At 42.8% G+C, this 22,560-nt stretch overlaps 1 protein-coding gene across 1 annotated transcript in view; it reads right to left on the bottom strand.

Annotated features, from left to right (window-relative positions):
- The window catches only part of ALX4 (ALX homeobox 4), a 58,001-nt gene that overhangs the window by 23,762 nt on the left and 11,679 nt on the right, over window positions 1-22,560 (bottom strand). The window contains exon 2 of the mRNA XM_060274708.1: window positions 441-751. Coding sequence (XP_060130691.1) covers window positions 441-751 — 311 coding nt within the window. The remainder of the gene's footprint in view (window positions 1-440; window positions 752-22,560) is intronic.

Below are 22,560 nucleotides of genomic sequence, written 5' to 3'. Positions count from 1 at the left end.
CAGTACCTTGGTTCTCAAACTTAATCCGTTCCGGGAGTCTGTTCGACTCCTGAAACTGTTCAGAAACCAAGGCCTGGCTTCCGATTGGCTGCAGGAGCTTCTTGCACTCAAGCGGAAGCCGAGTCGGATGTTCGGCTTCCGAAAAACATTCGCAAACCAGAACCCTTACTTCCGGGTTTGCAGCGTTCAGTAGCCAATTTGTTTGGGAGCCAAGCCGTTCGAGTACCAAGGTACCACTGTATTTATTATGCAAGAATTTTTCATATTCTTAGCAGAACAAAACAAGAATTAAAACAAAATCTGTGCATATAAGCTCAACGTCGAGATTTTCAGAAAATTCCATCACAGAACATCATAAGCAGCAGTAAATGTAAAAGGGGGGGGGAGCCTTGAGGGCATTCTGGTTTTCCTGAACTCGACCGCCTAGTTTCAGTTCTTACCTGAACTCGGGCTTCAGTGAGATCTGTCCTCATGGCTAACTGCTCCCTGGCATAGACATCTGGGTAGTGGGTCTTCTGAAAGACCTTTTCCAGCTCTTCCAGCTGATAGCTGGTGAAGGTGGTGCGGTTCCGCCTCTTCTTGCCCTTGTTGCTCTCAGAGTCAGTCTTGTCCATCGGGCTGGGGAGGTTGCTACTCGCCCTCTCCTGGGATACCTTCACTCCGGTCTCTTTCACGCTGAGGTAACTGCCATCCATCCCGGCAGGATCTGAGCCTGGCTGCAGCTCGGCCTCTCCCAGAGAACTCTCTTTAGCTGTGTATGTGGTGGTGGGGGAAACGGGAGCAGGGAAGGAGAGAAAGGAAACATAAAGCTGTGGATAAAATGAATGAGGCTGAGCTGGATTTACACCAGTGTGGAAAGGAAGAAGGGAAGGGTTGAGATGGGAAGATAAGGAAGGACGGAGAAAGAGGCGAGTCAGGAGGAAGAACTTTTAAGAAGCGAGGAAGGCCGACCATTTGGCTTAGGCCATATATGAAAGGTGAAGGAAGCAGCTGGAGACCTATAAAATAAATAAAAGGATTCTGTTTTAATGACTTAAGGAAGATTAGCTCTAGATTCCATGCTGTCAGGGATTTGAATTTGTCTTGCTAGTTCGGCTGTGGTTTCCTGTGCTGAAGCAGATTACTGAAGGGCGTGTAACTGACGATAAGGGGGATACCATACATATATATTATATATGCTTACACATGGTGTTTCGTTTATTAGAGACCATGCATTCTACTTTTTATTCTGCAAATGCAATCACATTGCACAGTGCTATCTTGTTCACACAGCCTAAGTGTGAGGAAGCGGGGGGGGGGGGGAATCCAAAATGTTCAAATATAAAGGAAATGGATCTTTCACACAGATGTTGTGGTGCAGGTCAAATTAACCCATACATGAAAGAATGCAGTGGTGTAACTTGCAATCCTGTGCATGTAGATACCGTGGGGTATTCTCACAGTTAAGTGTGTATATGATTTCAGCCCTACAAGTCTAGCGGTTCTGTTCTTCCTCCTTCAGCCAATTTAGCACGTCCTCTGCCCATATTTGGTTGTGTCCCTTCTTCAACGAAGCAGACATTATATGATTACATATCCTACTCGTGGCAACCCGCTACAGCAAAACCTATCCCCAGCACCTAATAGCAATGTTCAGGGCTCTAGTCAGCTTGGAACAGGATAGTGTTACACTTACAATTGAGAAAAAAACAAAACAATATAAAAAGTTAATGATTTGGTTCAGAAGGAGGAATATAAGATGATTACAATGGAGACTATCAAGTAAGGTTATAGAACAGCGCAGAACTAACAAATGTACTTAAAAAAAACCAGATGGGGAAGTTGGGGGAAGCCGTAGGATGGGGGGAAGGGGGAATATTGGGGATGTATTGTTTGTGTTTTTTAAATATGTGAATATATGATGATGATGAAATATAAAGCTGTAAAACCAATAAAAATATTAATTTTTTTTAAAAAGAAGATAGTGGCTACACCATAAAATATACATGAGGGAAGGTGTCACATAATGTGCAAAATGCACTTTTTGTGGTAGATAAGCTTTGTCTCACATGCCACATTTCTGAAAGAGGAATAATGGTATATTTTAAGTTAATGCCACTATTGCAAATGCATTTTAACCTAAAGTTACTCCTATTGATTTTTATGGAGTTAAATTTTCAAGTAAACAGGATTACGGCTAGGGCTTTTATCAGCCAGAACTCATTGGAACTCAGTTCCGGCACTTCTCAGGTGGGTCCCATTGTCATTATAAGAGAACAAGGGAGGCGTTCATGGTGAGTTCTGGTCTCTCATTTTCTAGAAAAATAGCACTGACTATGGCCTTAATTTAACTTCCAGTTCATGACCCAGTTATTTTTACACTTGGGAAGACAGGAGAACTAATATCAGTGTACCGGAAGAAGCAAAGATCACCAGTGTTGAAGCAATGGTTCTTCAACATCAACTTTGTTGAACTGGTCATGTTGTGCGGATGCCTGATGATTGTCTTCCAAAGCAACTACTCTATTCCGAACTTAAAAATGGAAAGCGTAATGCTGGTGGTCCACAAAAGAGGTTTAAAGACTGTCTCAAGGCAAATCTTTTAAAATGTAGTATAAACACTGACAACTGGGATACACTGGCCTGTGAGCGCTCCAGTTGGAGAACAGGCTTTACCAAAGGTGTCATGGGCTTTGAACACACTCAAACTCAGGACGCAAGGGAGAAACATGCTAAGAGGAAGGCACTCTTGGCAAATCCACATCATGATCAACTCCTGCCCGGAAACCAATGTCCCCACTGTGGAAGGACATGTGGATCCACAATTGGCCTCCACAGTCACTTATGGACCCATTGTTAAAACCGTGTTTATGGAAGACAATCTTACTCGGCTATGAGTGATCGCCAAAGATGAAGAAAGAAGATCATTTCTATAAGATAACGGCCTTTCCTTCAAGCAATCACTTGGGTCTAGCAATGGGGAGAAAGATTACAGTGGGGGGGGCAAGTGATGTGTAGGATGGGGTGCTTGCTCCCTCCTCTCCCTTGGGTGTCAGCCACAGAGTTGGAGGTCTGAATTGCAAATAGGTGGCCGGCCAGCTATCATTAGTGTACAAACCGTTGTTTCTTTTCCTCTAGGGATGTTTTTATCCTTTGTTATTGAGTACGCCAGAAAAAGAATAAGAAAATAGCTGTTATGATTGTATCAATCAATTTACTTTTAAAGAATAAAGAGTAACTTTGGGTAGATTTCTTCAGATCACTTTTAAGTTATTTCTATTTCATCCTTTAGCAATAAACACCCAGCCTTGCTCTACTCATCATAATAACCTGCAGAATAAACTAACTCCTACTTCTTAGTGCAGGCAAACAAACATGCTTCTTGGTTGCTGGCGCTGAGTAGAGAAAGCACCTAAAACTGAAAAGCAGAGCAAAGGAAAGTCTGTGGGGTGGAGTCCAACTCTAGTCCATAATACAAAGTTCTAAAACTTAACTCTTCAAACATCCTATAGGCTTTTTCTTTCAAGATCACTTAAGTAATTATAGGGTGATTGTGCTGATGAAAAATCCACCCTCAGTTAGGGAAAGTCTTTAAAGAGAAAACTTTTGGGGGCACTTCCAACTGAGGCTTTTGTTGTTCAACTGCACTGCCTTATTCACTAAACTTTTCAGAGGGTCATATTCTTAAATTGCTCTTTTTTTAAAAAAAAGCTACAGTTCTTTAAATGGAAGTTGTCATTGTCATGTTACATATTAAAATGACAATTTCCCCTGCCCACAAATTTTTTTAAAAAAAAATTCCTGGGACAAGGGAAGCACAACTTTAAAGGGGTAGCATATCTACATTATGGTTGAATTGATGCCTTCTGCTTTGGCTTACAACTTAGCATTGTTTTCTCTTGGTTTAATTTTGCTGGTTGTATGAATTTTCGGTCCCTATTTCTTGCCAATTTTTATTGCTGTTGCACTTTATGGTTTTGGTTCAGCTTGTTTTTATTGTTAGCTGCTGTGAGCGGTTTCAACAATGATGGAGGGGCGTGAGCATTTAAAATGAATGAACAAAACAACAACAACAGCACATGACGTCAATCGCATGTCTTCCCACCCCGCTGCCCACATTTTCTTATTTTGTCTAAGAAACTGCGCAAACTGCCATCTCTAACCATTGGGATGGAGGGGGAGGAAGAGGTCAGGTATCTTAAGTCTTTCATTTCTGCTGTTTTCCCCAAAGAACACAAGAACCCTGTTAGATCACATCAAAGGGCATTTAGTTCAGCATCCTATTCTCCTTAGTGGCCAGCCAGGTACCCATGGGAAGCTTTCAAGCTGGACATGAGTGAAACATTACTCTCCTCCCTTGCGATTCCCAGCAATTGGTATTCTGAGGCATACTGCCTCTGCCACTGGAAGCAAACCTTGTGTAATTCTGATGATAATCCAGCCCCCTCATGCTGTGCATTCATTAGATTTCACCCAGGAACTGTCATCTGAAATTGGGTAATGGTTTGGAACCAATCATAACACTTGTCAGGTATTTCATAGTCAACAATGAACAATGCTTCAACGAACGTTTGCTTTTGCTACCGAATTCCAGAAGTTCAGCTTGCAAAGTTTGGTCTTTGTGTGCTTCAGCCTTATAAAGTGCATATAACTTTGTGGAATGTCTCGCAGTGGTTCAGCAGACAGTGGATACGGGATGTTTTGGTGAAGTTTGCATTGCGGTCTACCCAGGAGACAGGAAGCAGAGTGTCAGGAAAGTGAAAGGGATGAAAAGCCTTAAATAGAAAGATATATCAAAGCCATTGGAAACATGGCAACGGCATGATTTAAAGGAGCCTGTTAAGTAACTAGGCCCAGGGTCCAACCCCCCCCATCCAACTAGATCCTAAGGGAACTTTTCAATGCAATCCTATGCATAAATAGGCAGAAGTAAACTGCACTGTGTCGAGGAGGGCTTAATCCCAGGAAATGTTACTTTGGATACTGAAGGGCATTTTAAAAATATTTTGTAATATGACGTATGCACCAACTGTTCAAAGAAAAGCAGTGTTTGTGTAAAATGTTATAAAGGAAAAGAACTTTACAGTCTTCATATTTTGCACCAGCTCTGGGAGATAGGTCACTGGTATTCTCAAATTTCTGATGGTTTTTCCCAAGGACATCTAATGAACCATTGGCGGAGATGGAAACACAACAGCCTCAAATCAACATTCAAGTCTGAAGCCGTTGGATACATGTAGCACTTCAGCATGCAATTAAACTGACAGTCTGCCTAAGTCCATCCATCTATTAGTGTAATGTGTGAATTCAGTCAACACTGCATTGGGCAAGACAGCAAAAACTCAATGAGCTGCTGATTAAGTAAATTTTGGATTTGGGGAAACAAACCTAGGTCACAATTCTATTCACAGACATATCTGGAAGTAAGCTCCACTAAGAACAATGGGGATTTCTTCCAGGTAAACATGCATAAGACTGTGCTGGGCTGTGGATCCCTTTCCTGAATACACAAAAGCAAAGCAGGGTTGCTGATATGCAGGTGCAAGCCTTTTCTCCCTTTTCCCTTAAGGAGCTGTCCACAAGCTACTCCCCCCTCCTTTATCCTTATTACAGCCCCGTGAAGAAGGTTAAGCTAAAAAAGATGTCCCAAAGTCATAAAGTCAGCTTCATTGATGAGGGGGATCTGAACCTGGCTCTCCCTGCTCCAAGCCTGACCCTCTAGCCCAGGGGAACTGGATCAAACCCTCTGAGGGACACTTGTGTCATATGGATGGAACCACCCACCTGTCAATCACCTGGCATTGTAAGATATCAAGTCATGGAAAGTTCAAGCAAGGGCTGAAAAGGAATAAGCAGTAGCACACACACACACACACACACCCCAAGTGCATTTCTGATTCTTCTGATTCTATATTAGTGGGGGAAATTTGGTGCATTTTGAATTTTGTGACTTTTTCTGTCACCATGAGAAGAAAAGGGTGCCAAATAAATGCAAGCATCATGTTTTGGAAGAATCAGGAGCACATTTAGAATGCACTCCTGATTCTTCCTCCTTTGGACACAGCTTGGTTTCATATATGACATCAGGCCCTGGAAAGGTGGGTGAGGTTTGCCCTAATTCCTCACCCCTTCTCTAGCTGCTAGACCATGCACCAGTGAAAGGCTCTGTGGAGGAAGATGTAATAATGTATTCACCTGCTCTTGGTGAAACTCTTTCCCTGCATTTTCAGTGTTTGGGCTGCGAGTGCCATTGCTTATGCAGCCAAAACTGCACCACCTATGCACAATGGGGAGGTATCAGCAGGCAAGGGAGAACCCAAAAGCATGCAGGAGTACTGAAATCTTTTTGGGGGGGGAAAGAATCCTGAAACAGCCCAAGGAGAACTGAGCGTGCTCAGTAGCCACAGAGTGCTGACTCAGTGACAGAGGGTGGTAGACAGAAAACAATTCTAGTTGACTTTTCAGATGTGGTTTAGGAATGTTAGTGATTCACTTTGAACTAGGTAAAGCTATTTTGTTATGGGGTTGTAATGAGAATTTTGTATCCCCCACCCCCAGGGTCTGGATGTAGACTCTCTGGTAATTGAGCACATTCAGGTTAACAAAGCTCCCAAAATGCGCAGGCGAACCTACAGGGCTCATGGTCGCATTAACCCCTACATGAGTTCTCCTTGCCACATTGAGATGATCCTCACAGAGAAGGAGCAAATTGTCCCTAAGCCAGAAGAGGAAGTTGCTCAAAAGAAGATATCTCAAAAGAAACTGAAGAAGCAGAAACTGATGGCTTGGGAATAAATATCTATTCAGTTCACAAATAAAAAAACAAAATTTTAAGTTAAAAAAAAAGAATGGAATGGAGCAGAGGGGCAGGAATTCCGAACCAGGAGCATTCCACACTGCAACATTTTGTTGCAGGTGCTACTTGTCAGTCCCCCTGTAGTTTCTGGAACAACGTTTCTCCTTGACTCCTCAACTAGCTTTTGCTCAGATCTGAAGTGCCCAGGGAGTACAAATGCTGTCCCGTTATAAAGACTGACTTGTATCCTCCTTCGATGAATACAGCTGCTTTCCTCCTTTGTTGCTTTCTCCCTCAGGGGCTGAACAAAGCCATCCTGCAAGCCAGATGCTGTTCGTAGGTCTCTCTCTCTCTCTCTCTCTCTCTCTCACACACACACACACACACACACACACCCGTTTCAAAACCTCTGTGCATATATCCAGAATACATATCTAATTCATCTGTTCATTATATTGTTCACAAAACATCAGTGGTTTCTAGGAATCATATGAGGGTTGGACCTTCTTCCTGAAAAAGGCATTGTCCTCTACTTCAGCAAAAAGGTCCTGTCTCATCTCAGGCTTCTAAAGAAAAACAACAACAATGGCAGCCCATTTCTGGGTTTTGAGCCACCTGAGGTGGCTTGTGTCCCACCAACTGAAGAGGTTGGAGGCTGATGCATAGCCTCCAACATTTCTCCAATGAAAATAGGGACGTCCCATTCCACAATGATAATTTTACTATTTATACCCCACACATCTTACTGGGTTGCCCCAGCCACTCTGGGCAGCTTCCAACATATATAAAAACATAATAAAACATTAAACTTTTTTTTTTAAAAAAAAACCTAGCCTATACAGGATTGCCTTCAGACAACTCAGGGTTGGATAGCTCCATACCCGCACAACATTTCTCTAATGAAAATAGGGACATCCTAAGGAAAAGTGGGACATTCCGGGATCAAATCAGAAACTGGGGTGGCTTCTCTAAATCAGGGACGTCCCTGGAAAATAGGGACACTTGAAGGGTCTGCTGATGTAACCCATGTACTGTGTTGTGCAAGCATATTACGGTATGTGGACATGTGGACATCTTGTATTACCTATAAAGCATACTGAACTGGAGCTATGAAAAAGAAAAGAATGATTTATCTTCAAGTTTCTAATCTGGCAACCATTACATTGGCATTTTCCAAATTCATATCCCTGTTTATGGCCCTCCTGAATTTGTCATGCCTGCTAAGCCCTTAATTGTACAACAGCATTTACAGGAAGACTCCATCTGAACTTGGAGCCATATGCATTCTCTCCAAAAAGCTGGAAACAGAGAGGAAAAAGAACAATAGCAGACGAGGGGGGGGGTGACTGTCATCTGCCAACTTTTGTTCCACATAGCTCTCTGCTCGCTTGCTCTTGCCAGTAGAGGAGAGAGAGCTCATCATGGACGGGTATAAAAGAATTATTACAGAAAGGAAGAAAATAAATGCATCCACAACACACCGGGGGGGGGGGGTAATTATTGGCCTGGTCTAACTTCATTGGCTGTGGAACAATCTACAGAGCAAAGATGAGCCAAGAGCTTTCAGCAATATATATAAATCTCCACTGCAAGTAATCAGGCCAAGATAACATTAAGCCTCTGGTATCAGCTGAGACATTGTCTTGGCTCTCTGATTTGAAGTGTTTGAGGACTAGCAGCATGTTGATGCATTTCATGCAGAACACTTTGAAGGCAAACTGGTATTTGGGAGGGGGGGCAGCTAAATAAATAAATGGGTTGAATAACGTAATTTGGAGAGGCCAACTCTGCAAATAGGGAATGGTTTCTCTTTATATAAGGCACAATCCCACCAAAGTTCCCATTGACTCCATCAGAATTAACCCACCTCCTAAAACATGTTTGTTGCATGTTCCTAGGCTATGTTTCCAAGCTGCTTGGCAAATACATAAAGTGAGGGAGGATGACATACATCTGCACATATGCATGTGGTCTAGGGACTCCACCACAAACAACTTCCCCAGAGGGAAGACCACAGGTGTTTAAAGATGCCTCTACACATGTATGTCGTCCTCACTTTACCTGATTGTGTTAGGAAACACTGGTGTAATGTGCATCATTGCAATGCGGAGATATTTATTGCATTTGTATCCTGCCTTTCCTTGAAGGAGGTCATGGTGCTATACTGGGTTGGCATCCTTCAGCAGCTGCCAGTACTCCCCGCCACTGGGCCTTCCTTTCCATTTTCCCAAGTGGCTTTAATGTCCCCGATGTAGTGTCATTCGGGAGCACTGTGGGAAATTTAAATGGTCCCCTTCCAGCCACCCAGCACTACTGCTGCAATCAGACTACTGCTGCCAGGTAAGGTAGTCATGGCCCTGAAGATCTCATTGGAGGAAAGGTGGAATAAAGAAATAAAACCAATCCATCTGTCGGTAAAACTGAGAGAAGCGTGAAAGGGGAGATGTTTCATTCTACACTGATTCCCATGTGTGAGTTTATGAGATCTTCTGTCAATCTCGCCTTTGTTCTGGACACTGATTTCTTTTGAAAGCTGATGCATAAGATGGCCTGGAGACAAATTTTATTTGTGGAGGGGGAGCAATACCCCCTAACAAAATTCAGCTCCTAAACTCTTTTGATAACCTGACTGTACGTAGTAGAACTGATCAGAAGCCGTTGGGTTCCCTGGTTTGGAGGGGTGTGGGTGAGGGGGCTGTGGTTAAAATATACAGTATGACCCTTATTTTGACATCTGAAAGGAAACAAAGTTCTTTTGAAAATCTGGTTCTGTGTGAGTGCAGGAGGGAGAAAAGGAGAGATTAAAGAATACTTTTCGGAGTTCAAAGGAGGAGCAATGGTGTGTGTTCTTCTGGGATTAAGGAAATCGCCAGGAGCAGGTCTTTATGGGGATATTTCATAGCATGAGAGAGCATCTGGAAAGTGTGAGCTACTAGATTTCTTCAGCAGGCTAATAAAACTTTCATCATGTGTACAAGGTTGCCATTGAAGCCAGTAGCTCATTGAGGCAACAAGACTGTATTGGAAGCTCTTGCTGTGTAGGAGTCCTTTTACAGTCGTTTGCTTCATTGTGCTACCTATCTCTCCTAAGGCACCTGTTTTAAAAGATGCATCATTTCCAATGATGTGTAGGATTAACACATTCTAGCGCTACCTCGATCGCAACCAAGTCCTGTCGAAATCAATAAGACTTATGTGAGTCACAACTAATAGGTTTGACTGATTTCAGCACAACTTGGACGCAATGAAATTTCTGGCTCAAGGGATCTGTATAAAGTGTTGTATGTTTAAGCGCAAAAAAAGTTCTAGAAAGGCATTCATTAAACCCTCCCTTCTAAAGCAACTGCATCTAGAAAGAGGTGGGTAATGACTGGACCAGCTCTGCGCTTTTCGTAAAGGGTGCCCCACAGGAGGTTGTGAAAAGGAGGGATTTTTCTGCTCTTTTAACATTTAGTCTTGTTTCCCAGAGAATGGAATGTAAAGAATCGAGTTGAAATGATGCTTGTGTGAGAGAGATCATGTGTCTCGCCTCTGCGCAATCACCTTTCTCAGCCAGACACACTTAAATTTGACCAGCCCTGTTTCTTAGTGCCTAGATGTCTACAGCTGAAAAAGGCTTTGTTGATCCCAGGAGATAAAAGCAGGCAAAAAGAATTTTCTTTTTGGAGCAATTCAGGTTAGTGTAGGAAAATGCAAGATTTCGGGATTCATGTAATTCAAGAAGAAGGGGAAGAGAGCAAAACTAAAAAAAATCTTGCTAAAGATTTAAACTGAGCTATTTGCAGAACAAGGACACAGGAGACATTTGCTTTCGGTATTTCTAGATAGCATGCATAAAGTAGGCAAAATTACTTCAAAATCCTTCTTATTTCAGCTTATTTTCGACCATGCTCAGCTCAGAAAGGTAATGGGATTTTAACCCCAGCCATGCCTTTGGAAGTGCTGCATATATTTTGTTTTAAGATGTAGACAAACGTCTTGTCCACACTGGAGCAAAATATGGATGCCATCACAATGTTGTCTTGTTGCAGACCGTTCCCACTATAAATGTGGGGTTTTGCCAATTCAGATTTGGGGCGACATTAAGTGGGGCAACACTGGGATGGGGAGGTTGTTATGTGGGCGCCCCTGTATCAATGGGGACAAGGTCAAAGAGAACAGGAAGAGCATGGTTTTGTAGAGAGAAGTGCTTGCCAATTGACTAAATTTCTTATTTTGTTTGTTTTACATATTCACAGGCCACTTACCCTGACAATGAAGAGAGCTTCTTATTCTGTGCCTCCAGATTCTAGTCATCTCTAAGGATTGCTATTCTCCACCCCCACCCCACCCCGCTAATTCTAGTTTCACTGATGCTTAGCTTCATATATTGCCTTTCCAAAGTCTGTGCCTATGATATGTGTGAAATTCATAATGAACCAAAAAATGTCAGGGAACACGATTTAAAAAATAATCTTTAGCAATTATGAAGCACAACCACTAGATGGCGTTTACCATGCAATAAATGGCAATATGGGGGGGGGGGGGTAACAAACCCAAACCATGGCAGCCGTCTAATCCACATTTAAGAATACATTTAATTGAACTCAGTAGGACTTACTTTTGAACAAATATCCTTCTTCACACATCCCACCCATGGCCTAAGTCTCCCTCCTCTCACCATTACACATTGCTGACAGCTCTAATCTGCCTTTGAGGTGCTAGACTGTCATTATTTTGTATCAGGGAATCAAGCACATACCAAAAACTTAGGTTTGCACAATTAAGGTGTTCTAGCACCATAGCACAACAAATTCACAGACACACGAAACCCACAGACCTTCCCCAGTTAGTAAAATAATGGGGAAATGTGTAGGATGCATGAATGCTTAATCAGGAAACCTATGAACACCCTTCAAGCAAATCAGAATGAATTCAGGACGAATGCTCATGACTGTATAAACTCCCGGAAAACAAATCAGAATGAGTCCTCAATGAAGACCAGACAAAGTCTAACCACTCTGTAAGCTTTGTGCAAGCAAATCAGGATGAATACTCAATAAGGAAGCCATCACACATTGACGCCGCAATAGTCCTCCTTTTTTTAAAAAGTGCTGATTGTCCTTTAACATTTTCGGGGGGTTAAAACACATTAGAAATGTAGACATAATTGCCCTGCAATATGTTAGCAACATACCTTAGCAGCTGTGAAATGGCAGGTTGTGTCCTGCAGAGCACTTGGATACATGGGCATTGACAAGCCTAAGTACTAACAAAACCAACCCATTTTGCACCCTGGGGTGAAGGATGAGTTTGCACATGCAAGCAGTGGTGTAGCGTGGGAGGGCACCGGGGTGGTTGCCCTGGGTGCAAAATTGTTAGGGGTGCCAACCTCAACACCCGGTACTGCCTCAATACAGCTGCGTGCTTCTGTGGCTGGGCTCCATTGAAAACGACTTCTCAATGAAAACCAGGAAGAGACCTCTCCAGATAACGGAATGACTCTGTTTTTCTTATCTCTGTGGCTGCAGTCTCCTGGGTGATGCAGTTAGGCAGTCAAATGTGCATGCGTAACTGCCCACTTCACTCCCTCCATACAGCCCTGGGTGCTGTCAACCCATGCTACGCCACTGCAGGCACACTCCCACAATTCTGTGTACAGAAGCTGGCCAGAATCTTCCTTCAACGCTGGCAATGTGATAGTGCACCAGATAGTATCAGACTAGCTCAGGAGATGCAGGAGAGCCTATGTGGTGTGCATGGCTTTGGCCTATAGCACCTTGATGACACACTCTGCCCCCCAAGCATCAAAGCTTTTCGCTACGAAGGACCAGTGATCCACAGGAAAGGTCAACTGTGAGCACTACCAATGGTGGATGAAAGCAGATCCTGCCAAGGGCAGAGCTAGAGCCCAACGGGGCAGAGTAGGCAGCAGGATTGCATAGCTCTTTCTTTATCTATGTCACCCAACCCTTTTCTACCTCTTCATATACACATGAGGCAGAAGTGGAAGCAATTCTCAGAAGCGCAATCCGGAGCCCATGAATGAAAGAACAATGTCTAGAGAACCAGACAATGCTGAGGGCAACATGAAATGAGGCAGAGGGCCACAGATTCCTCACCTCAGCTATGCACACTTGCTTGAGAGGAAGCCCTGTAAACTCAGTGGGGTTTACTTCTGAGCTGACATGTATAGGATCGCATACATGTTAGCTTCTAGAGCAGGGGTCAGCAACCTTTTTCAGCCATGGGCCGGTCCACCGTCCCTCAGACCATGTGGTGGGCCGGACTATATTTTGAAAAAATATATATGAATGAATTCCTATGCCCTGCAAATAGCCCAGAGATGCATTTTAAATAAAAGCACACATTCTACTCATGTAAAAACACCAGGCAGGCCCCACAAATAACCCAGAGATGCATTTTAAATAAAAGGACACAATCTACTCATGTAAAAACACGCTGATTCCCAGACCGTCTGTGGACCGGATTGAGAAGGCGATTGGGCCGCATCTGGCCCCCGGGCCTTAGGTTGCCTACCCCTGCTCTAGAGAATCTGTGAGCAGAGCAGAGCCCAGATGAAGAACGGTTCTAGCAAACTACACACGGAATAACAAAGTTTTAGAAAGGCATTCTAAAAAAAAATAAAAAATACTGGTAAGTGAAAATAAGGACAAAACAGAGCCAATGATTTACCAGAGACAGATGTCAGAAAACAGGGCTTTGCCTGGTAAACAGGGTCTGTTGCAGCATCTGATTCAGGACTGTGCTAAACTTTTTCTAACTGATGCTTAAATCTGTTTTTGTATTTCCTGTGTTTATACATCCAAACAAAGTGACATGTTGCCTGGAATTCAGAATTGTCTTTACAATGGTTCTCCTCTCCTTTCTGCCTTGCCTATTCTTGTGACATGTGGCAAACCGAAACACTTTCTTGGATGCATCCTGAGAAAAACACTCCATTTTGTTTACTTACGTCATAAAAATTATATACCCACTGAGTGTAAAACAACAACAATCCTACAACCCTCAAAGCCCATGCTAATTTCTATGCTCAGAAAATAGCACTAGGTATCAGCAACAGAGTTTAAGGTACAGAAAGAATGCTACAGTACTTGAATACTGTAATGGGGAAATGTTCCATCAGAATACCAGGGTATACTGTATACTTCACCCTCCAAAAGCAACTGACTTACAGTTTTGTTATCTATGATGCACAAATTGCAATTTGCACTCAAAGAAGAAGAAGAGGAGGAGGAGGAGGAGGAGGAGGAGGAGTTTGGATTTGATATCCCGCTTTATCACTACCTGAAGGAATCTCAAAGCGGCTAACATTCTCTTTTCCCTTCCTCCCCCACAACAAACACTCTGTGAGGTGAGTGGGGCTGAGAGACTTCAGAGAAGTGTGACTAGCCCAAGGTCACCCAGCAGCTGCATGTGGAGGAGCAGAGACGTGAACCCGGTTCCCCAGATTAGAAGTCTACCGCTCTTAACCACTACACCACACTGGCTCTCAGGGAAAAAAGCAGAGTATTTTTCAGCCAGAATTCATAGGAATTCAATTCTGGCACCTCTCAGGTGGGCTCCATTGCAATTATAAGAGGACAAGGGAGGTGTTTATGGTGAGTTCAGACACTTCTTTTTCTAGAAAAACAGCACCAACCATTCAGTTTCTCAAACGTGTTGGATTACACTAATGTAATGGTTGACTCATCTCCAGCTGTTCCCACCCCTGCTTCACTTTCTTCAGGGCCACATTACTGCTTTGGGCAACGCAATGGAGCACACACTTCAACTCTCACTGCTGCACAAGCACAACACCCTGACTCCTTGTGCAATGCCATTACCGTCAAGGCTGTGGCACTATGCAAGCAGTCACTTCTTAAGTTGTGTGCATCAACCTTTTTCACCCAGCTCTTTTGCACAATGGCTTAGAAACACCAGATCCCCTCGCATGAGACAAATCCTCGCTTTTAGGATTGGGCTGCGAGGCATGTCTGGTTCATTGCACTAATGTGGTGCGGCAAATTTGTGAAGAAAGCAATGCTTCTTTGCTTATTGTGTGGCCCTTGCAGCCCCTGTGGGAGGCCTGGAGCACAGTCCTTGCAGGCCCTCAGAAGTGGCTGTGGGGAACTGAAAGCTTCTCTCTAAGGAGATTCTGAGCAGAGTTGTTTGAAGAAACTGAGAGAAGAAACACAGACAGGGGGGGGGGGCACCACCATCCAGATAAGACAATGGAACAATTTTCTGCCCCCACACGTTGATGATTATTATTTTTGGCCTATGTTACTTTGGCATAAGTGTGTTCTGCCCTGTTTCTGCATCAAACTGTAACTTTACAGGGGGGGATACAAAAATCTGTATTTAAATATGTATAATTTAATACATATGAGGAATGGCTTAGGGAGCTGGGTATGTTTAGCCTGGAGAAGAGAAGGTTAAGGGGTGATATGATAGCCATGTTCAAATATAGGTATAAAAGGATGTCATATAGAGGAGGGAGAAAGGTTGTTTTCTGCTGCTCCAGAGAAGCGGACACGGAGCAATGGATTCAAAGTACAAGAAAGAAGATTCCACCTAAACATTAGGAAGAACTTCCTGACAGTAAGAGCTGTTCGGCAGTGGAATTTGCTACCAAGGAGTGTGGTGGAGTCTCCTTCTTTGGAGGTCTTTAAACAGAGGCTTGACAGGCATATGTCAATAATGCTTTGATGGTGTTTCCTGCTTGGCAGGGGGTTGGACTGGATGGCCCTTGTGGTCTCTTCCAACTCTATGATTCTATGAAAACTTCGAGGAAAAGAGTGTGTTTCAAATATGCTTTATATGTTGATGGGTAGGTTTATACATGAGAAAACAGCCTTTAGGTGTTTCTTAGGCCAGGCATTGCCAAGTTTTCTGGGTCTGGGTCTACATCTGCATATCTAAGAAGCAGTTGTGGGCGACACACACACACACACATAACCTATTCTATTGGCTACAGAAGAAAGCTTCTTTCAAGCCTTCTTTCTGAATTTAGCGCAGAGAAGTGACCCTACATCAGTCAGGGAAAGCCTCTGTAGGCACATATGCATCCAGGGGCGCCAAGCTGGCAGACCCTGTTTCAGGCATTCAGGTCCCACACCGTTGTAGGACTTTATGGCACGATTCATTGTGTCGGCAAAAAACAACTTGCTATTCACAGGAACTTTTTTTCCTGCATTGGCATTGAAGTGTCAAACCAGAAACAAAGAAAGCACTTGTGCAGATGGGTTTTTAATCAAATAAACAGGGTGTATGCCTCAAATTCCTGTACAGAAGCAGTGCCAGATCTGTATTATTACTTTGAAATTATATAAGTAAGCGGCCTTCAGAAAGCGTTTCTCGACCAGCTAATATCCTTTGGAACAGAGCCTGGTTTCCAGACATTGGCTGCATAATCTAGCTGAAAATAATACAAAGGCGACCAAAAGTAGCACAGTGTGATTGCTATTTCTACATTAGCCATACATCAGCACCATTCTAATTTCCACACTATCTTTCCCCTGCCTGCAAATGAAAAGGAATAATTATGCCCAATCTTAAACCTTCAACTAGAGTCGCACTTGCATCCATTGAGGCAGTTCTGTTTGGGTAAGGCAGGGCACCTGCTTTTCTTCAATCCTCCCTACCCACTATAGCCCCCTGTGCCTTAAAAGGCTGTGCCTGAATGTTGGGGGCCTCCATGGAACAGAATAGGGTATGGCACAGTCTGCAAGAGGAAGCATCGATCAGCAAAAAAGCAGATGTCCCCCACTGCAGAAGTGCAAAATCACCACTGAATACAACCCAATGCTTTTTAATAAAGCTGAAGGTGGCACAATGCAGGCATTGCCTCACATGATGTACTACCCCACCCTTTTTTTAATCTCACTGCTATTTCTGGCCAAGCAGGCTTTGTGATTTTTTAAATTACCACCAAAAAACAAAAACAAAAACTCACCCACCCCTACAAAAGTGGAAACAGAAATGATGGCAGGGGATGAGTAAGATAAGGTTGTACTCAGTGGGTGGCAATGGAGTATCATCTCCACAAGTGGAATGAGATCTGGCACCTAAATAACAGGAAAAGCCATGCTTCCAACAAATCCAGGCTCCGCACAACTACTGAGCTGCAAATTCCTGTCTCGCTGATTTTCAGCAATGGCATAAAGTGCATCAGCCTTCAGGAATACCATACATCTCGGTGTCAACATGCTAGGCTGGTTAAAATGCTCAGTCAGAATCAGGGAAACCTCCACCACTCAGCCATGAAGCTCACTTGGTGACTTTGGACTAGTCTCTGAATTCAGCTACATTAGTAAAAGAAAAAAGTGTTATAAATGCATTATAACACTGTGACAGCAGATGGCGCTGTAGAGTTCGATCCTTCAGCCACATGATTTCCCATCATGATCTTTACCTGAAACTTTTTTTAAATGTGTCTATATCCAGCCTCTATCTCTCAGGCTAACTCACCTCATCAGGGTGGCAATTGCTGAGGATAATAGAAGAGGAGGAGTGACTATGTAAGCTGTCCTGAGCTCCTTGAAAAGTGAGGTATAAATATATGAATAAACAATATCATCCTGTATGCTATGCAGTGTGTTTCTGGCTGTGCTGACCCATGTAATCTCACTTTCTGAAGTGTGGAGACAACAGTGGTATCAAGGACTGTTACTGTTATGGGCTGTCATATTCAATTTTCTATGCAATAGGATGGGCTTCTTGTTTACAGAAGTCCTTGCCAACCAGGGAGAGTTCAGCCTGAGTTTTGAAAGCATTTCTGCGAGGAATGTGAATAGCATGTGATGCCTAGGAACCCAAAAGGGTTAAAATCAGAACAGGATGGAAACTGCTGTGGAAAAAATCATTATCAGTTTCAAGCTGAACCCAGTGGTGTTTCTTTTTTCAGGAAAATAATCAGCTGGTAATAATTGCCAATTCCACCCCATGCATACTTCATAAAAGAACATTGAAAGCCACTCATACTTACTCAGAAGTAAGTCCCAGGATGTTCAATGTAAGTGTATATAGGGTGTATATAGGATTGCAGCCTAAATTTGAGCACACGCTTACAGTATTGTGCAACACATTTCTGTTCTTGAAATACCATTATTAATTATTATTTTGTGGTGGTGGTGATTTGATTTCCTACATCTATTCTGAAACACTGCACTTTGTAGAAAGAAAATTCAGCCCTCTACTCCCATTCTGTTTGATGCCGATTCCTACATCCTAGAAGGTACCCATGTTCAGAACTACTTCCTCAGGAAGAAGGGTACTTGCTTAATGGCTGGAGGCACTTTTGGAAGTCAGAGGCAGCACAATCATTAGAAAATCAGGCAAACCAAAGAGGCATGTCTATTAGAATCAATGCAAGTCTATCAGAAGTAAATCCCATTCAGTCTAACAGGACTTTATCCCAGATAAGAATGTATGTAGAATTGCAATCATAGGTTGTACGTAATCCTAAAAACATCTACACAGAAATCAATCCCACTAAACTCAGTGAAGCTTACTTCTGAGTAAACCCACCTATGACTGGATTGCACATTTCTTAGGCTTGGACTGCCAAGCCTGATTCTAATCATGTTTACTTTAAAGCAAGTCCCACTGCATTCAATAGGACTTATTTTCCTGTAGAAATATATATATAAATAAAAAATAAATAAAATTGTCCGGTAGCACCTTAGAGGCCAACTAAGTTTGTTCTTGGTATAAGCTTTTGTGTGCATGCACACACTACTTCAGAAACTTTATTTTTCTGGTAAATATGCCTAGAATTGTAATCTTAGGAATGCCTACATTTCTTTGGATTGCACTTCTATATTCATATCTCAATTAAAGCAATGCATTTAAAATAATAGTTTAACAAAATGTTTTCTGGATTGTGTTAAATAAATACTGTATCTGCTGTAGGCTTTTAATTTTGAATTGTATTTTATATTATGTTTTTAATTTTGAAGTTTTTATGAGATTGTTGTGTTTTGGTGGTTTATATGCAGTGCTATTTTCCTAGAAAAAGAGGTGCCGGAACGCATCATGAACACCTCCCTCATTCTCTTAGAATGGCAATGGCACCCACCTGAGAGGTGCAGAAGTGAGTGAGTTCTGGCTGAAAAAATAATCCGTGTTTATGTTTTAATCTCAACCGCCCTTAAGCTGCTTTATGAAGGCAATGTGCCCTGAAAGTCATAGTAGAAATGTACTAAAAAGAAAGGAAAATAAATAAATATAGGATCCAGAGAAAGTTAAGTGCTTTACAGTACAATCCTATGCATGTCTACCTACAAGCAGGCTCCACTAAATTGAATGGGCCTGACTCTCAGGATTGCAGGGCAGAGTTGCAGCCTAAACATCTTGCTTATTGCAACAGGAAATTTGCACACATATTTGTGTCTTTCCCAATGAAATCTTTATGACTTAAAAGCATTTTAACTTCAGCTGGATCATGCTCTTGATTTTTTGATTTAATCAATTTTAAAAAAAATATCTACCAACTGAAACACAGATAATAAACAGCCACCTCTGCATTAGTGATGGGAGCGCTCCTGAACTTGTGAGGTAATTCTTGAGCCTTAAAGACCGCAAAGACTTAAGTGCTCATGAGACAGGGCCTTTGTTACACAGACATCACTATCATCACAACAACTAGGTTTCACTAGGAAATCTGTGATCAGGTTCTATTGCTGCTTTTTTTATTTTTTAAGGTTAGCTGCATAATTAGACACAGCATTATAATTGTAAGTAAGTCGGGGAAGGGGGAAATGTTTGATGGCTCCCAGTGCCCCTTATGGGGTTTAAACAAATATTTATTTAAATTACTCAAAATGCACCAGTCTTTTATATTTATCCCAGAAGAGCGCCATAAAACATCTACAAACAGGATTCCATTAACCTTTGCTGCCCTGACTTAGAGGAGCATATTTCAACAGCAGTTAAATTGAAGTTTAATAAACTCTCGGCCTCTGTCAGCTCCCTCCTCCTTTCCCCCCACATCACCCTTCCCCCCACATCCCTCCCCCCTGCCCCACCTCCTTCTGTCTTTCCAGCATGACTTACTGCACTGGCATTTCATTGAAACAGCAGCTGCCAATAGGGGGGACTCATTAGCGCTGCTCCGGCTTCTGATCTGAACGGCAGAGCACCTGAAAGTGTTCCATCAATCACAAGCCTAAATGGCTGCTGCAGTGTCGCACCTCTTATTTCTTCCATCGGAGAGAGGAGCTCTCTCTTTGAAGACCTCTCTCTCCCATTTATTTCCCCAGGTCCCCAACCCCAAATTTAGCCTTGAGTGGCTGGTTGAGGCGTAGGGAGCTGAAACCAGCAGGAGCTTCTCAAATGAGCTGGGAACCAGATCCAAGAAACAAGTCCGCCCCGCCCCCCCCCAAAAAAAATCAGAATTGTACTGTGATAATAACAACTCATTGAATAATTTTTTAGAACCAATTGATTCAGTTTGCTTTCTCAACATCAACCACACAGAAAGACCAAGCAGCCACTTGGAGTCAAGCGATCTGAGTGGTTCCCTTCACACTGGAAGCAACTCACAAATCCAGACTTTCACACTGCTTTCACCATGAGTGACTGTATCAGAGCATCTCCAGCACCAGCCTTGCTCACTGTCAATAAGAGAGGAAGTTTTCCTCTCTCACAGGGATTCATAGAAAACCTGTATAAATAAAAGTCAAATGAGCATTTTCGGAATTTGTCGTGAATTTTATAATTTTAAGCATTTTGTCATTATGCTATATAGTCCCAGGACTTCTGATTATATCATAAGAGAATATTATTCCGACTGTGATTTCAATTGATGTGCATCGATAAATATTTCCTTGGTGTTGAAAAAGCAATTTACAAAAAGGCCTGGGTAAGAAAAAAGAAAGCGGCTTTGTCTTTTTAAACAAAAAGATAACAATTTGTTTAGAATTACTAAGGATGGAAGATTGTTAAATACTTCAGAAGACCTATACTGATTAATGATTATTGGAACTGAACTGGACACATATGAGACTAGGAAAGGGAGGCTTGAATCTGGTAACAAGTTCCAGTGAATCCCAGTGAACCTGGATTGTTGTTACAATCAGAGCCAAAATAAGATATCTTTTTTTTTTGTAAAAACAAAAACAAAACAAAAACCCCCAACAACTTTGGAGTGTCCTGGTTTTCACTTTTTGAAATACGGCAATCCTAATTTAGGTCTCCAATTTCATGTGCACCTTTACTCAATTTGGCATGTTCTTCTTTTCTGTTGTTCATATCCTTTGCTCCCATCAGATCCAGAGATCCATATCAGATCACTGAGTGCCCAGAACAGCCTCAACTAGGGACAATCCGTCCTGTGATATGCCGATGCACACAATTAACCTTTTTCTTGATCTCATTTAGGGTTGAGTTTTGTTCATACAAAAGACACGATTCTGTAGTGCATAAATAACTTTCCCCTAGTCTCCTCAAACATCCTAAAGGTTTAACCCACAGCGCCACCCACATCCCTATGAAAGTCAGGCATAGGTCAGCAATAAAACAATAAAGCACCCAATGTCAGTGAAGTTAACTCTTTATTCAAAGAAGCAAAACAGATCAGTCCTACTAGTCACAACAACCCTCCCCAGTAGGTCCTCCTCCCAGTCCGCCCCCTCTTCTCCCTCTGACTACTCATCATAGTCCCACCACAAATTCCCGGGCTCTGAGCCTTCTTCCCCTGGGGATTCCCTTGTGGGTTTCCCAGCTGATGCCTCCCACTTCTCCTCTGTATCCAGCTGGGCCATGACAACTACTGATATTTGGGGGATTAAATGCAACAGACAATGACTTGGTCACTAACAATGGATGCTACCTGATCACAGGGGCGTAGGAAGATAGGGGTGGGGGCACCCTGAGCGGCGCGATCCCAGGGGCGCCATTGCGGCTCCCCGCCCCGCCCCCAAAACACATGCACCGCCCCTGCTCACGGCACGTCCCGCCCCCAGAATGCGCACCACGTCCCTGGGGGCAGTGCGCCTGCTCTCCGCCCCCGGTGGCGGAGCATGAAGCTCCGCCGCTGCCTGATCAACTAGGAAAACAGGTTGGGATGGGAAAATTGCGATCCTCCAGATGTTAGACTACAGTTCCCATTGTCCCTGACCATTGGCCATGCTGGCTGGGGATAATGGGAGTTGGAGTCCAGCAACATCTGGAGGGCCACAGATTTCTCATTGCTGTAGTAAAATGTTCTCCTTACTGTAGTCAAGGGCACAGCAAGGTCAAAAGGCTTACATACTCTTAGCTAGAGTATTTCAGAAAGCAGTGGATTCTAAAAGTAATCAGGGCAGTTATTTTCTTTATTACAACCCAGAACAGTTGTTGACTGTTCCCTTGCTGCTTTACCTTCACATGTGCAAGTAAACAGTTTATTGCAAACAGAAGTATGAGCCTCCAATATTCTCAAGAGAATAGTTTTAAACATGTCGGGGGAAAACTTTCAATCCTCACTGATACCTCCTAACAACATAACAGAATGAAATTAATTCAAGAAAACAAAATTAGATTCAAGTGATAATGCTGGCCTGTGAAAGTTTGTAAAAATTATGGGGTGGGAGGAAAACACCCTGTTTCTGGATAGTCCTGCCAGTTTTGCTTCACTTTGTTTTCTCTTTTAAAAACAATATTCACATGGATGCACACAGAAAGAAAGTGAGCTTTGTACTATCTATAGCAATCCAATATTTTCAAATTAGGAACATATATCAGACTCTGAATGTGTGGAATGTTTCATTTTGGCACTGAGAAATAACGCCAGAGTTCATTACGGTTTTTCCTCTGATGAG

Source organism: Zootoca vivipara, chromosome 1 (assembly GCF_963506605.1).
Source record: "Zootoca vivipara chromosome 1, rZooViv1.1, whole genome shotgun sequence".
NCBI lineage: Eukaryota > Metazoa > Chordata > Lepidosauria > Squamata > Lacertidae > Zootoca > Zootoca vivipara.
The sequence above is the reverse complement of the archived record's forward strand: the minus strand, read 5'-3'. Positions and strand labels throughout refer to the sequence as shown.